This window comes from Prosopis cineraria, unplaced genomic scaffold, assembly GCF_029017545.1.
Source record: "Prosopis cineraria cultivar Desert tree isolate PC_DT_omini unplaced genomic scaffold, ASM2901754v1 PC15, whole genome shotgun sequence".
NCBI lineage: Eukaryota > Viridiplantae > Streptophyta > Magnoliopsida > Fabales > Fabaceae > Prosopis > Prosopis cineraria.
The window spans coordinates 3,580,664-3,594,312 of record NW_026555346.1 but is presented as its reverse complement, the minus strand read 5'-3'; the positions used below and the strand labels follow the sequence as shown (position 1 = coordinate 3,594,312).

Sequence of the window (13,649 nt, the reverse complement as noted above, 5' to 3'; positions counted from 1 at the left end):
CTATAATTAACCAGTTTATATAAACAAACGTGTAAAATTTTTTTCTCTCCTTCTCTCCGTTATAATTTTCTAGACTTTTTTCTATCCAAACTAGGAGAGGACCCTAACACATTCTTATTTTGCTTGGCTGGATTTTATGTTTTTGGGTACATGTGTGGAAACATAAAGTGCATGTTTGGATGCTTCAAAATAATATATTTTAAATGTTAAAATTAAAAAAATGATAATAAAATTTCTCTAAAATATATAAATAATAATTTAGTCTCTCAAAATGTTATAAATTTTTTAAAGTCTCTAGAAATTTTTTTATCATTAATAAATTTATATAAATTATCAAATTATTCTTGTTAAAAAATGATAAATAAATTTTATTTAAACATTCACAACTTTTCTTCTTATACTCCCAACAATGCAATAGCAAATTACAACTTTGTATGTTAAATTACTTATTTGCTGTTGTATTGTTGCGAATATAAAAAAAATTATGAATATTTAAACAAAATTTGTGAATATTTTATTTTCAACAAAAGTAATTTGATAATTTATATAAATTTATTAAGAATAGAAAAGTTCCTGAGGACTTTAAAAAAATTATGATATTTTTAAGAGATTAAATTATCATTTATATTTTTTAAAGAGGTTTTATTATCATTTTTTCTTGAAATTATGGTTATGTAAAAATACATCTAAGCACCTTTATGACGTGTCAAAATTAATTATAAATCTAAAATTATAGTCTTCTTAGAGATAGCTAATCACACACCCAATAAGCATTAAATTCAATCAATTATAAATTTAAAATCTTGGTCTTCATAAAAATATTCAAACAACCCCCATACACGCCAAAATTAATTATTAATTAAAAATCATGATTTATAAAATATAATGATTAAAGTGCACATTTAGTACTTTATTTGCTGCACAAGTTTTTTTATTTTGGTCATTTAATTTTATAAAATATATTTTTTAATCATTTAATCCTAACATAATTACTTTTATCAATGAAAGATCCTTATATTAAACTTTTAAATATTGATAAAATATTATCAAATATTAACATATATACTAAGTTTATTTTTTTAAATGATAATAATTGATATAAAAATAATTATTTAAAACCAATAATGTTAAAACTAAAGAACTTAATAGATTTTTTTATAAAATTAAATCAACAAATTAAAATCATATATAAACTTAGGAAACCAGAATTAACCTTCCGCCAAGTTGATTTTATATGGTTTTTGAATAGATTTTTATGAAAAAAATAATTGAAATTTTTAATTAAAAAGTATACAACAATCATTTACGAGATAACCATTCATAATTGATTTTAATAAACAGTATTAGTGTTTTGATATTTTTGAAAAGACCATGATTTTTAATTCATAACTAATTTTGACATGTAATATAGATATTTAGATATATTTTCAAAAAATTCTTATTTTTTATTTTTAAATTCCACTTTATTTTTTAAAAAATTAATCATATTTAAAATTAAAATTAATCATATTAATCAATTTTCTTATGATAATTTCATTTTTCGGGAGCGGGGAAGGTTCTGGGGCGGGAAAGTTTAATGAAGCCCGAAGACAAGTTCCCTAGCAGGTCGCAGCTCACGCCTTGTCCCGGCCTCGCCTTCTTTTTTTTTTTTTTTTTTTTTAAAAAAAAAAAATTTAAATAGACGTTCAAGCCCTAGGTTCCCCAATCTTCAAATGTTCATTCAAGTTCAGGCTCACTCCTTCGGTTCCTCCCTCGTTCTTGTTCTTCAATTTCAGACACTCCTCCTCAGATTTCGTCCTCGCAAGTCGCTCTCTTCCCTCATTCTTAGTCATCGATTTCACCATTTTGGCCGCTCCCCCTCACCCTTCATCTCCCCTCCTTTGGCAAAGTCGTTCTGCGAAGAAGCGAAGTCATCTTACGAGCGAGGTGCAGGTGAGTAAGCGCATCGCATTCCCTACATGTTCCCACTGCTCGAAATCCTTCCCCTCATGGTCCCTACTGGAATCGTTATTTTTATGCTTCGATTAAACTTGCTTATGTTTTTTCTGCCTATGCTTCTGATTCCATTTCCATTTTTCTGAAAATGCCATCCCATTTCCCCTCGAAATTAGCTCGGCTTTTGATTAGACTTTAGATAGGTTTTGGTCTCTGCTTAACTCTTTTAACTTATTGTTATCTACTTATCTTTCTCCATTAAAGAAACTATGGATATTTAACTAGCTCGTGTGTTTATTATTCATGAAATTTTAATATAAACGAGTGTTTGATTTGATAAACTTGCCCATTCTTCATGTGGGTGATCTCTGATACAGTGTGGCTGGCTGATGGTTCATAATCTTCTAAAATCAAGTAGATTCCTCAATCAATCTAAAAAGGCCCTTGGTTTGCCCATTGCCTATAGCCGTTGCATCTGTGATTCTAAATTTGCCTCAATGAAAAACATGAATGCTGAAGTTGCATCTAGTTTGTATACTTTTGGCTCCAGTGCAGAACCTGGCAGCATAGATTCCGTATCAGGAAGTGAAGATTCTAACACCTCATCATTGAGTGTTCAATCCACCCCTGAAATTGAAAAGAAGTATGTGCACCATGTCTATGATGCGATTGCTCCCCACTTCAGTTCAACCCGGTTCGCCAAGTGGCCAAAGGTTGCCTCATTTTTGTCATCTTTGCCGTCAGGGTCTCTTATCCTTGATGCAGGCTGTGGCAATGGGAAATACTTAGGCTTAAATCATGATTGCTTTCTCATAGGATGTGATGTGAGTCCTCCCTTGATTAAAATATGCGCAGATAGAGGGCATGAAGTTCTGGTTGCAGATGCTGTAAATCTTCCATACAGAACTGATTTCGGGGACGCAGCAATATCTATAGCTGTGTTACATCACTTAAGTACTGAAAATAGACGGAGAAAAGCAATAGAAGAATTAGTACGGGTTGTCAGAAGGGGTGGCCTTGTCCTGATAACAGTTTGGGCTGTAGAGCAAGAGGATAGATCATTGATTAGCAAATGGACTCCACTTGCAGAGAAGTATGTTGAGGAGTGGATAGGACCGGGAAGTCCATGTGCTCGGGCCCCTTCATCCATAACATTAGAAAGCATCCCAGAATATGATTTGAGTTGCTCAGATGAGCAACTGAGAATTTCCAAGGAGCATTCAACCAAGGAAATCCAGGAAATTCCAGATCTAACTAATCGGAGTCAAAATGTAGTGAAGGCGAAGGATGAAAAGAATATAAAGAGCAGACAGGAATATTTTGTTCCTTGGCATTTGCCTTATCACCGGGCTGAAATCAGTGGTGCATCTGCTCATGCTCTTGCTACTGGTCTGGCAACAAAAGATGACAAAAAGGGTGCTGTAGTGTACAACAGATATTATCACGTTTTCAGAGAAGGGGAGCTTGAAAGGTAAATACATTCAAAATTAATTTTGACAATCATTGTTTGCTAACTAGGCAGCTAAGTATTTAAGATTAAAATTCTCATTTCTCCTTAATTGTTTCTGAGTTTCTGTTTTTTTTTTTTTTTGGGCCAAACTCAGTTCCTGGTTAAAGAAGGGTTCTATTCACTTTATTTTTGTTACCCATCATGTAGCTTGTCCAATTTAGCTTTATGTTTGGTTCGCCTCATTTCTTGTGAGCATAGTGTTCATCTTAACCTAGAAACGGTTTTGAATAAACGAACTCGGATGAGATCAAAACTTGGATTCAGCTAAACCCACTCAAGGTTCAGATTGTTACTTGGTGAATTTAAGATGGAGCAAAATGCGCATTTGTAGCCGGTAGCTCAGAAGCTTCTTTCTTCACTTCTTTTGTGGGATGTGCTTGTTTTGTTGGCCTCTTCGCGTGTTTCAGCTCACTATAATTTTGGAATGTTCCTTTGTCTTAATCAGCGTGCTGATTTCGGCTGATGCCGGCTCTTCTTTTATGGCTGTTGCTAAGGAGGGTTTCATGATTCTGCTTCTTTGTATTCCTTTCTGTCTTAATTATTTATTTCTTGATCCAAAAAAAAAAAAGCAGGACTGTTTCAAATGGTTTAACATATGTGCCGATGCATAAGTTCTGCTTTTTTTAGATTATATTGCTTTTTTTTTTCTGCAGGTTAGTATCTGGAATAAACAATGCTAAAGTTGTTGATAAGTTTTTTGACAAGTCCAACTGGTGTATCATTCTTGAGAAGACATTGTGATCAAGAAAGAAATGTAGCTGATACGTCAATAACTTATCAATGAGAAGCGAAAGTTGAAGAATGACCACATTGTGCTTCTTCAGCTGCTATTTTGGAGCTCTCTGTTTTCCATAATCGTGCGAGGTAATTGATAGTCAGTTTGATCAGCCGATCACTTGCATCAGTTCGACTTAGCGAGGCTAGATTTTTCAACTTTGTATCTAATTTGACACTGAACCTGTAATTTTTTACAGTGGAAGGGGATTTGTAATTGCTGCAGCATACAAGGGGAAGCCGATCACTTGAAAGTTTTACCCATTATGGTGTAAAATTGCTAATTTGGTTATATTGATTTGAATTATGGAAGGAACACAATTCGACTATATAAGCATCAAGGATTTTATGCCTTGCTATTTTTATCAGCGTTTTAAAAACCAGACTGAATTGGCTGGTTCAACTAGTTGAACTTGGAATTAGCTCTTAGTCTGGTTTGGTTGATCCCTCAAAGCCCAAAACTTGCTACAAGGACACGGGTTAACAACCAGAAAAATCAGTTAAAAATAAAAAAAAAATCAGTTGAAAATGGAACTGGTTTCCTTAAAAACTGGTCTAAAATAATTAAAATTTAAAAAAATTAATTAGAACAAAGAACAGTCAAGAATAATTAATATTAATCACATATTTATTAATAATATATCATTTTATCAAGCAATCTTTAATTTTTTTTGAAAAATATAAATATTTGTATATATTTTTATTTAATTATGATATATAAATTAAAAATATATTAATTTAATATCAAGTGATTCATTTACAGTTTGTTTATGGTTGAATCAATGATTAGTGCGATTTAATGATCAGTTCAGTTTTTAAAACTTTGATTTTTATACCAATGAGGTTCATAGAAGATTTTATATTTTTACATTAAAAAATTATTAGTAAGAAAGCTTTACACTTACATGATTCAATTCAATACACTCCGAGTTAAATAGGTTGGGCATGTATAATTATTTCTTCGAAGATGCAACAAGAAATTATTCAGCAGATTTTCAATGGGCTATTGGCAAAGCTAGTAAGCCATGGTATTATTACATCCATCCATCCTTTTCATAAAAGATGATAACAAAAAAAGATTACATAAGGCTTTTGTTATTGAGTATATCTTCCCCTTTCAACCATCCCTACCAACCAAGGCGAAGAAAAGTTAAAGACATTACTCTAATTATGCTCATCATGGGTATGTCTTGCTAGAGCATCAGCTTTGCTAGCAAAAAGACATTACTCTAATTATGCTCATCATGGGTATGTCTAGCTAGAGCATTAGTTTTGCTAACAAATTCTCTATGCCTAAAGTTAATACTTGCAGTCCAATTTTTAGACAATAAATTATGGCCTTTTTGAATAATATCCTCAAATGGATATTCCTCTATTCCATCACGTGTGACAAAATTGATAGCTTCAATACAATTAGTTACAACTACAATATCTTTAAAAGTTTTTTTCAACAAAGATCCAAACCAAAGGTGATAGCTTTAATCTTTGTAATGGCTAGAGGAAGCGGTTTTGATGTGTTGCTAAAAGCAACAAACCATTGACCATCATTGTCCTGTACAATACATATTGACTCATTCTGTTGTGAGATGAGTGCTTGGTTTTGAGTCTGTGAAGAGAATTCCTCAATTTATAGTCCATTCAATTGTAGAAAAGCTTTGTATAGCATCACAGCTCGCGTAATTTTCATCATCACTAAATATGACTTTACATCTAAAGGTCCAAATCTCCCAATAGATATATGAAAAAAGAAACTACCATGAAATGCTGTTAGTGAATTTCTTGCCAATTTCTTCTTCGAAATTCTAAGAGATCCATTCTATACCATTCAAGTGCCAAAAAAGATCATAATGTTTAGGTGAGACGAGGTATCTCCATTTTTGCTTCGCTACATGACAGTCGTGTAGAAGATGCATCAAGTTCTCCTCCTCTCCACACCCCATTGGGCATAAGCTGTTGTTTGAGAGTCTCCTCTTTGCATGAAGTTCTTCTGTATGCACCTTGTTAGCTAACCATAAGAAAGATTTAAGCTTCATTTAAATATATTCTTACATTTTAAGGTCTTCTTTTATTCTTTTTTAGGCCTGGCACGTGAATATCACGATAGTGTAATGAGAAGAAAAACACTTGAAAACAATATATACCCTTTTTTTTTAATTTAGGCTAATAGTATATACAAAAAAATGAGTATATCAAGAAGGGCTTTTAAAACAGAAACTAAAAGTCCTAGAAGATGATCCAACCTAAAAGACAGATCCACAAATAAAAACTGAAGTACAGAAAAGAAAGGTGGTTAGACGACTAGGACTAATACCAACTCCAACGTTGAAATAGTCTTTATTGCCAAATTGGAGTTAATGCAAATGATTGTTTTGAATACTCATATAAAAGCAATAAGTAGCCAATTCAAAAATTGCCCTATTTAAAAAGGTCGCAATCACAGTGAATGAAGGATGAATGAACTATTTTTTTTTTTCCATGTGATATTTGGAAATCAGTTCAATTTGAGATATCCCGTAAGATTTTGAATAACAAAGCGATAACATCTTTGATATGAAAAGAAAATCATCCACATGAACCATAATGAAGCAATAAAAAATTATGGCTGCAAATGCAAGCGAACATATATGAACAGCACAAACATTAAATACTAAAACCAAACTCAAGAAACAATGAAAACAATATTTATACCTAAAATTACGTGCATTATGTGATCATTGGATTGTACAGATGTTTTTTTTTTCTTGTTTTCCACACATACTTTTATATTAAAGATAATTTTATTTGAGGTATTATTAAATGCTAAATATAAGCAGGCACTTCTCTTAATAAGAATTCAAATTTTGACTTATCCTCCCCTTTTTGCCATCTTGATTCTCCACATTTGCCCATATGGAGCTCTATTTCACCGCCCCCAAGATTGGGTTTCTCTAAGTTCTGCTTTATTTTCGATGGGGGAGTTCAATTATTTCAGTCATTAGGACTTGCTGAATAATATGGCAGAGTCATTTTCCAGCTCTGCTGCCAACATATCTCTTGCCAACTCATCACACTTTAACAGTGTTAATGCCAAGTGACAACAGTAAAGACTCATTTGTAAATGGAATAAATTGTGGAACTAACTTGCAAGCGTGCAAACGTCTGATACTTATGAGGATTGATTTTTAAGAAAGAGCAGTGAGTAACTAAATGAAAAACGAGTATAAATTATGGTGATTCCTTCACTAATTTTTCTTAAAAATAAATTAGACATGTCTCTCCCTATGCTACAGAATTTGAAAATGAGTAGTATGTAACAATAGTATTAGGACAGCGATTACAAAAATTACGAATAATGCATCCCTTTTCCTTCTAGATCATGTATTGCTATTCACATTTGATAAATATTATATCTTGATAAAGTGAAGGAGCTTAGCGTTTGGTCCCGGAACTTTCAACAATAGAGTTGACCATTTTGCCAAGTACTATTCACTACTTAGTTATACGAGGCACCGTGTTCAGTTTCCATGGTCACCGGTGTTCTATTTTTTTTATAAATTATTACCAAAAAATATTGATAAAGGCCACTTGAAAATTTTTTGACAATATCTTCCTAATATTTAGGGTCGCCCTGAGGGAACTTTCATACTACACATTTGGGTATTCTCTTTGGCATATGGATTATTAAAAAAAAAAAAAACATCATATATACAATACTTCCCACTTAAATGATGAATTTTCCAGAAGAGACAAATCGTATGAAATTATACGCCTGCGATGTTTTTATTCTTGAAATTAAAATCATTAATCTTGAAAAATATGAAAAATTTAAATCTGGATATAAATAACCACATTTATCATTTATGTGATAAAAAGCATCACAGACCACAGGTAAGGGTAGAGGTAGACAGTGGTGAAAACACGCAAATTTTAAATTCAAGGCATATTCTGATACTGAGGGGTATCATCATGTGCTCAAAATTATCGAGTTCTTTAGCTCCATTTGTTTAGGTCGCGTGCACTTCTAGTTTTGATATAATAGATGAATCACGCATGAAGCAGGTAACAAAGTGAGCACATAACATTGACTGCTACAAATACAAATCCTTCTAATAGTTTTAATATACACGCATAACGGGTGTTATTTGGCTAGGTTCACAGCATATTAGTAGTTTAAACTCCAATCATAAGGGACATGAATCACCTTCAATTCAGAAGTGGCAAGCAGATCCAACAATACTGCTGCGTCAGCTGGGTCTAAGTAATTTGACACATGCCTCAGTACCTCTACATCGTTCTTGCCAAAATCTATACTAAACCTGAGTAGTGAGTATCAATAAGGAGAGAGAATTATCATCAGATGTCAAAATCAATATCAACATAGTCATAAAATACAAAATGTATAAAAAGTCCCATTATTCACAAAATCGCTAAACAGTATAGTTGATTTTAAGCCCCATGCAAATATGCAGGGGCACACTTTATAGTTCATAACATTGGCTGTACACCTAATCATTAATATATCAATCAATATATTATTTAAAATCCATTGAAAATCACACTATTGAAAAGTCATGAATAATTTGGCCTTACCTCAAACTCCGTACAAAGTATAGACCTATATAGTTCTATTTAATTGATAAACCAGACTAAACTATTAATGTCAATACTCAATAGTAATGCATGCAATATTATTATTATTATTTTTTTAGAGTAATGCATGTATGTGTTCTTGTGTTTTTCACTGCATTACATTGAAGAGAAGAATAGATTTGCATGTGTTGTGTTTGGCATCTCTGCAAGATCCCTTTGAACCATTCAGAAATATATAATATTTGAAAGCTACAATCTCGTCAAGAGAGAATATGCCTGTAAACATGAGAGATTCAAGTTGTTCTTTGTCTAAATCCTGCGAGGACCCCTACCAGAAAGCATTCAACAAAATGTTAAGCATCGACCATAGAAGAACTTACCACTTAAGGATCTTACTAGCGTATGCAGTCTTCGTATTCAAATCAATGGCAAGTCCTCCACTTCTCAAGAAATTGCGAGCAGCGTCCATTAGTTCTTTGTCAATATCTCGAGGAGAATAGCATCTAAGTGCAGGCCCAGATCTGGTGCCACATACTAGAGCAAAATGAACAAGAGGCTCAGGGTAAGGAAGAGCCACCTGGTACGGGATAAACAACATAAAAGTGAGCGTCAAGTACGTTAAAATGCCAATCAACTTCATAGTGAAAGCATGTGGGCCAACAGATAATGAAACAGCCAAGAAGAAAGCACCAACATACACTCACGAGACCCATTGTTAATCCAAGTGCAAAAACTAAGAAAATCATTCAAAGTAATCAATCTACTTTACAACGAAGTTTCCAAGAGAGAAGCAAATGCAGAGACATAAAACTACGCCCGGGTTGGGGGGACATTAAAGATTCAGCCTCCCCGTTTTGCAATCAGACCTTCCATTATCAAAAGGGAATCTTAAGGGCTATCACAGGCCAAGTTCAGTAGGCAGTATGAGGAGACAATCCGGCACACCCAACAGGATGGATATAAAAGCTTAACTATAAGATCATCTTCATCTCTTTCAAGATCGAATATATTAAGAATATGAAATAACTTACCCTCAAACGTTTATCTTTTGCACCAAATGGCTTCAAAAGATTGTAAGGTGGCCGCTGGTTTCCCCGTAAAATGCCATTTTGAATGGCTGAAAGTGAGTAAGTGGACCCACCAATCACATATTTGAAGTCTCCAAACAATTTCCTTCTTTCCAGTGCTCCAGCTGGATGACCCCATTCTAAGATTGCATGAATGGCCATCATATTATAAAGATTGATGAAGAAAGCTAGGTTCTCTTCTCTAGACATATCCCATATTTCCACTCTTTGGAGCTCCTCTACTATTCTCAGATACCTTAAATGGTGGTAGAATTAATGACATCGGGAAAAATGTTAGATATATTGGTATAACTAGATGCATTGCCAAGTTAATGTACTTTTAAATTTCAAGCTAGGGGGCAAATATTAGGAAACCTCGCAAACTCCTCGCTTCTGTGGAGACTTATGTAATTAACATGATGGCCATCTTCAGAAACATAGGCTTCAAATATTGCACAAGACAGAAACCTCAGCCTTGATGCAATTTCTACTATAAGCTTTGGCTTTACAGTGGTTATGCCCCTCTGAATATTGTGACATTGAGAAGCCACGATTGGGTCATCATCCAAAAAACGATACAAGTGGTTACCATCCTCGAATAGATTCTCACTATGCCAAGATGATATCATCAGAGATAGGGAAAGATATTTTAGTTATACAATTGAACACATTTAAAACAATGGAAACAACCAAAAGAGGATACTTACTCAAGAACATGTTGGAAGAAGAATTTGCTAGCAAGATTCTGTGCAAACTCAACAGCCTATGCAACCAGAAAAGAATTAAAATGGATGGATATCATTAATAAAATGAAGATAGGAATTGTACTTAGATACTCAGTGAATGGTTTGCTTCACAATGTGAATGAAAATAGAGCAAGACCAAAACTAAGCAAGATCATGCTTAGAGATTCATGCACCGTTTGCCTGTTTGTACATGGGTATCAGGGTATTAAAGCAAGATCCATGCTCAAGACATAAAACCAAGCTCACCTCCTGCCTTTCCAAGTATTGATCTTCTGATAAGAAGTCCACAGCTTCTGAGCCAATAAAGCATTTAGTGAACCTTCGCATTTTGTAAAATCGGTCTTTTACAACAATGAATTCTTTCAATTTGCTGACAATTAAAGCCATTTCATCAAGAGCTCCACTACTAGACTCATCATCCTCTCCAGAAAGCGGCGGTAATGGAGCTTCAATTGATGGTGCTTTAGTGATGAGAAATTCAATCTTCTCATCGAGCTTACCAGATTCATCCAGGGCCTTTAGCTCACTCAAACCTCCAATAAGTATTTCATTAAAAAACACCTTGGGAACAGAAGTAGATCCAGAAATCTTCTCAAGCTCCTGTTTTCTACTTGGGTATATGTCAATATTGATTTCAACATACCAAAGCCGTTTCATATACAAAAATAGCCTAACTTTTTTAGATTCCTGGCAACCTAGTCTTGTGTAGAGTATAATCCTTCCTTTCATGGTTATGGGATATTGTGGACCTTCAGTTATCGGTTCCCTCCATTCATTTTTACCTTCCAAATCAGCATCGAGTGACATCCTAATATAATTAAGGGGGTTCCAAGATTTTTTCTCAGTAACTTCTTTATAATCCACGTTTGAGGATTCTGAAACATTCTTACTTTCATCATCAAAATTGCTCATGGGACCTTCATCACCTTTTCCGGAAAGGCGACGTAGCACAGTAGAGACTGCTACAGCACTTTTCTCCCTAACAAAATTCTTAAGTGCCACAGCCTTCTCAACCACACCATGACTGTCCGAATCAGACTCCACATCTAGAGAAAAGTTATCTGTGCTTCTGCTAGCTTCCATGCCAGGAACCTCTGTTCCATCAAACACGGGCTCTAGATTATTGCCCTCACTTGGAATTTCATCTGTCTTCTGATTCATTGGTGTGGATTCCATGTTCCCACTCTCGTTCATCCCTTTGGCCAAGTCGTTTTGTCCAGAAACCTCATCTGCAATTCCTTCTTGACTGGTAAACTCAGACCCTTTGCTGCCATCAACATTATCACCAAAGGAATTTAGTCCAACAATATTGAAGGGTTCATCTTCAGTTTCAGTCTTCATGACATTACTCTCGTGCTTATCTGTCATCTCATTCGTCTTGTCAGATATATCATATTGTCTATTGTCTGACAAGAGATCATCACTGCCAATATTTTGATTTTTTACCTCTTCTCGTGGTTTGGACTTTTCATTGTGGATAGTGGAAAGATCTCCTTCCAGCTTTTCAACAGCTTGAGAATTTAATGCGATTGTCTCCACTAACTCATTCTTTTCCATGTTGGAAGAAAGCTAGAGCTTGCTTGCTATTTCATGTAGATATATGTTGTACTAACCATATGCTATGCTGTAATGATCCTGCATGAAATACGCTTGATATTTGGATTAATAAGACATTAAGACCGTTATCTTATCAAACGCATATTCCTTAAGTCTTCCTTAATAAGAACCGAATCCAATCAGTGATATTTATAGCAAGCTTTTAATTCAATGCTACACAGCTGCTAAATGATAAAAATTTTTCCTTCCCCTACTTTAAGCTGGAAACAGAAATCAATGTATCAATATATCATCTGTGTGAACATCAGTATATAATATAAATTCTATTGAAAACTGCACAATTCATGAATCATGTCCTCACACTTCAGGAATGCATGGAAAAAGGCGTCTAATATGGAGTAAAAGTGTTGCTGGTAGTAAGTTTAACATGCCTTCAGCGCAGGTCACAAAGTTCCAGTTGATTATGACAGAAATAAATCGCCATCAGAAAATGACATCAAATTTAATCTTCTTGTTTTCTTCTTGTTTTTTTTTTTTTTTTTAAATAGCTAGAGAAAGGGCCAGGAATTGTCAAGGTAAACACTTCGCTGATCATTCCTACGAAGCGTGGAGTTCAAGCAAGGGAGGTAAGCCCAAAACTACTAACCTTTATCTGAAAAACAGATGCCTTATCTCTCAATAGTAGTCATGATACGCTCTTATGGTCAATAACGTGTCCAGGAGTTGAAGTGATCGGCCTTCACTTAAGAAATCTGAACCCAACGTCCTCGTACTCGGGTTCTGGGGGTGGAGGGGCTTCAAGAAGGCTGCCACAGCAGCAAGTGTTGCCAAAAGACGATGCAAGAAATCAGATTATCGAACGAAACGGCAAAGCGGAAAAATTGTCAAAGTAGCCTCTTCCTTAATGAACTATTATTATAAAGACTGACAAGATTTTCTTGGTCGATTGAATCAGGTTACTCGTCAATCAAACAGATCAGAAATGCCAAATTCTCACTTTCAGAACTTGCTTAGCAAATAAAGCAGAATGCCAGCCAACACAACATCTCAAAAACCCGTGGGCGAAATCAGAAACATCAGTCGTGTTCGAAGAAATCAATTATAATACCAGCAATTTAGCGGAACAGGCAGAGAAATTTATGGAGGCAAACTCTGAAGAGAAGATCGGATAACTTACAGATCTGATTGGAAGTGCTGAATTGAACATGAAACTAGAATGATAACTTGATCAGGAGAATGGATTTATCGAGAAAGGTTTTAGTAGAAAGCAGAAACGTTGAAGGTTGAATTCAAAGTCGAACTGCAGTGATGTCATTGGGGACCTGTGACTAGTTTCCTGATGAGTAGGCGGGAAGTCCGTGGGCTAAGGATGAAAATCACCAACAGCATTTGAGATTCCCCCGAATCCCTCCGGCCCCTCCTCCACTTATTTATTGCTCTACATTTGTTATTAAATTGATGAGTAAATAAAATCTTAAATTTTTATTCAAA

The 13,649-nt window shown here is 34.5% G+C and overlaps 2 protein-coding genes across 5 annotated transcripts; one reads left to right on the top strand and one right to left on the bottom strand.

Moving 5' to 3' along the window:
- The first annotated feature begins 1,672 nt into the window (after window positions 1-1,672).
- Window positions 1,673-4,648, top strand: LOC129294180 (tRNA (carboxymethyluridine(34)-5-O)-methyltransferase). Of its 2 annotated transcripts, XM_054932366.1 has the most exons (4): window positions 1,673-1,932; window positions 2,313-3,406; window positions 4,099-4,309; window positions 4,420-4,648. In XM_054932366.1, exons 2-3 carry the CDS (start codon window positions 2,325-2,327, stop codon window positions 4,184-4,186), a joined length of 1,170 nt encoding a protein of 389 aa, XP_054788341.1. In that variant the 5' UTR covers window positions 1,673-1,932; window positions 2,313-2,324; the 3' UTR covers window positions 4,187-4,309; window positions 4,420-4,648. The 2 variants fall into 2 exon arrangements, with proteins under 2 accessions (XP_054788341.1, XP_054788342.1); XM_054932367.1 differs by having other exon boundaries at window positions 1,673-3,406.
- Window positions 4,649-5,861: 1,213 nt separating this feature from the next.
- LOC129294504 (uncharacterized) lies at window positions 5,862-13,558 on the bottom strand. 3 transcript variants are annotated; one of them, XM_054932938.1, is made up of 9 exons: window positions 13,336-13,558; window positions 12,805-12,964; window positions 10,848-12,236; window positions 10,563-10,618; window positions 10,231-10,464; window positions 9,820-10,111; window positions 9,169-9,365; window positions 8,400-8,514; window positions 5,862-6,224 (listed from the first exon to the last, which is right to left on the bottom strand). In XM_054932938.1, exons 3-9 carry the CDS (start codon window positions 12,156-12,158, stop codon window positions 6,132-6,134), a joined length of 2,298 nt encoding a protein of 765 aa, XP_054788913.1. In that variant the 5' UTR covers window positions 12,159-12,236; window positions 12,805-12,964; window positions 13,336-13,558; the 3' UTR covers window positions 5,862-6,131. The 3 variants fall into 3 exon arrangements, with proteins under 3 accessions (XP_054788913.1, XP_054788914.1, XP_054788915.1); XM_054932939.1 differs by having other exon boundaries at window positions 5,862-6,206; XM_054932940.1 differs by lacking the exon at window positions 5,862-6,224 and having other exon boundaries at window positions 8,259-8,514.
- Window positions 13,559-13,649: the final 91 nt, after the last annotated feature.

What these genes read in the sequence shown, in the direction of transcription:
- LOC129294180 (XM_054932366.1), top strand. Translation starts at nt 2,325, where the DNA reads ATGGTTCATAATCTTCTAAAATCAAGTAGATTCCTCAATCAATCTAAA. An exon ending in AGAGAAGGGGAGCTTGAAAG is followed by an intron (nt 3,407 to 4,098) that starts GTAAATACATTC and finishes TTTTTTCTGCAG; the next exon opens with GTTAGTATCTGGAATAAACA.
- LOC129294504 (XM_054932938.1), bottom strand. Translation starts at nt 12,158, where the DNA reads ATGGAAAAGAATGAGTTAGTGGAGACAATCGCATTAAATTCTCAAGCT. An exon ending in AGAAGCGAGGAGTTTGCGAG is followed by an intron (nt 10,112 to 10,230) that starts GTTTCCTAATAT and finishes CCACCATTTAAG; the next exon opens with GTATCTGAGAATAGTAGAGG. An exon ending in CAAAAGATAAACGTTTGAGG is followed by an intron (nt 9,366 to 9,819) that starts GTAAGTTATTTC and finishes ATCCCGTACCAG; the next exon opens with GTGGCTCTTCCTTACCCTGA.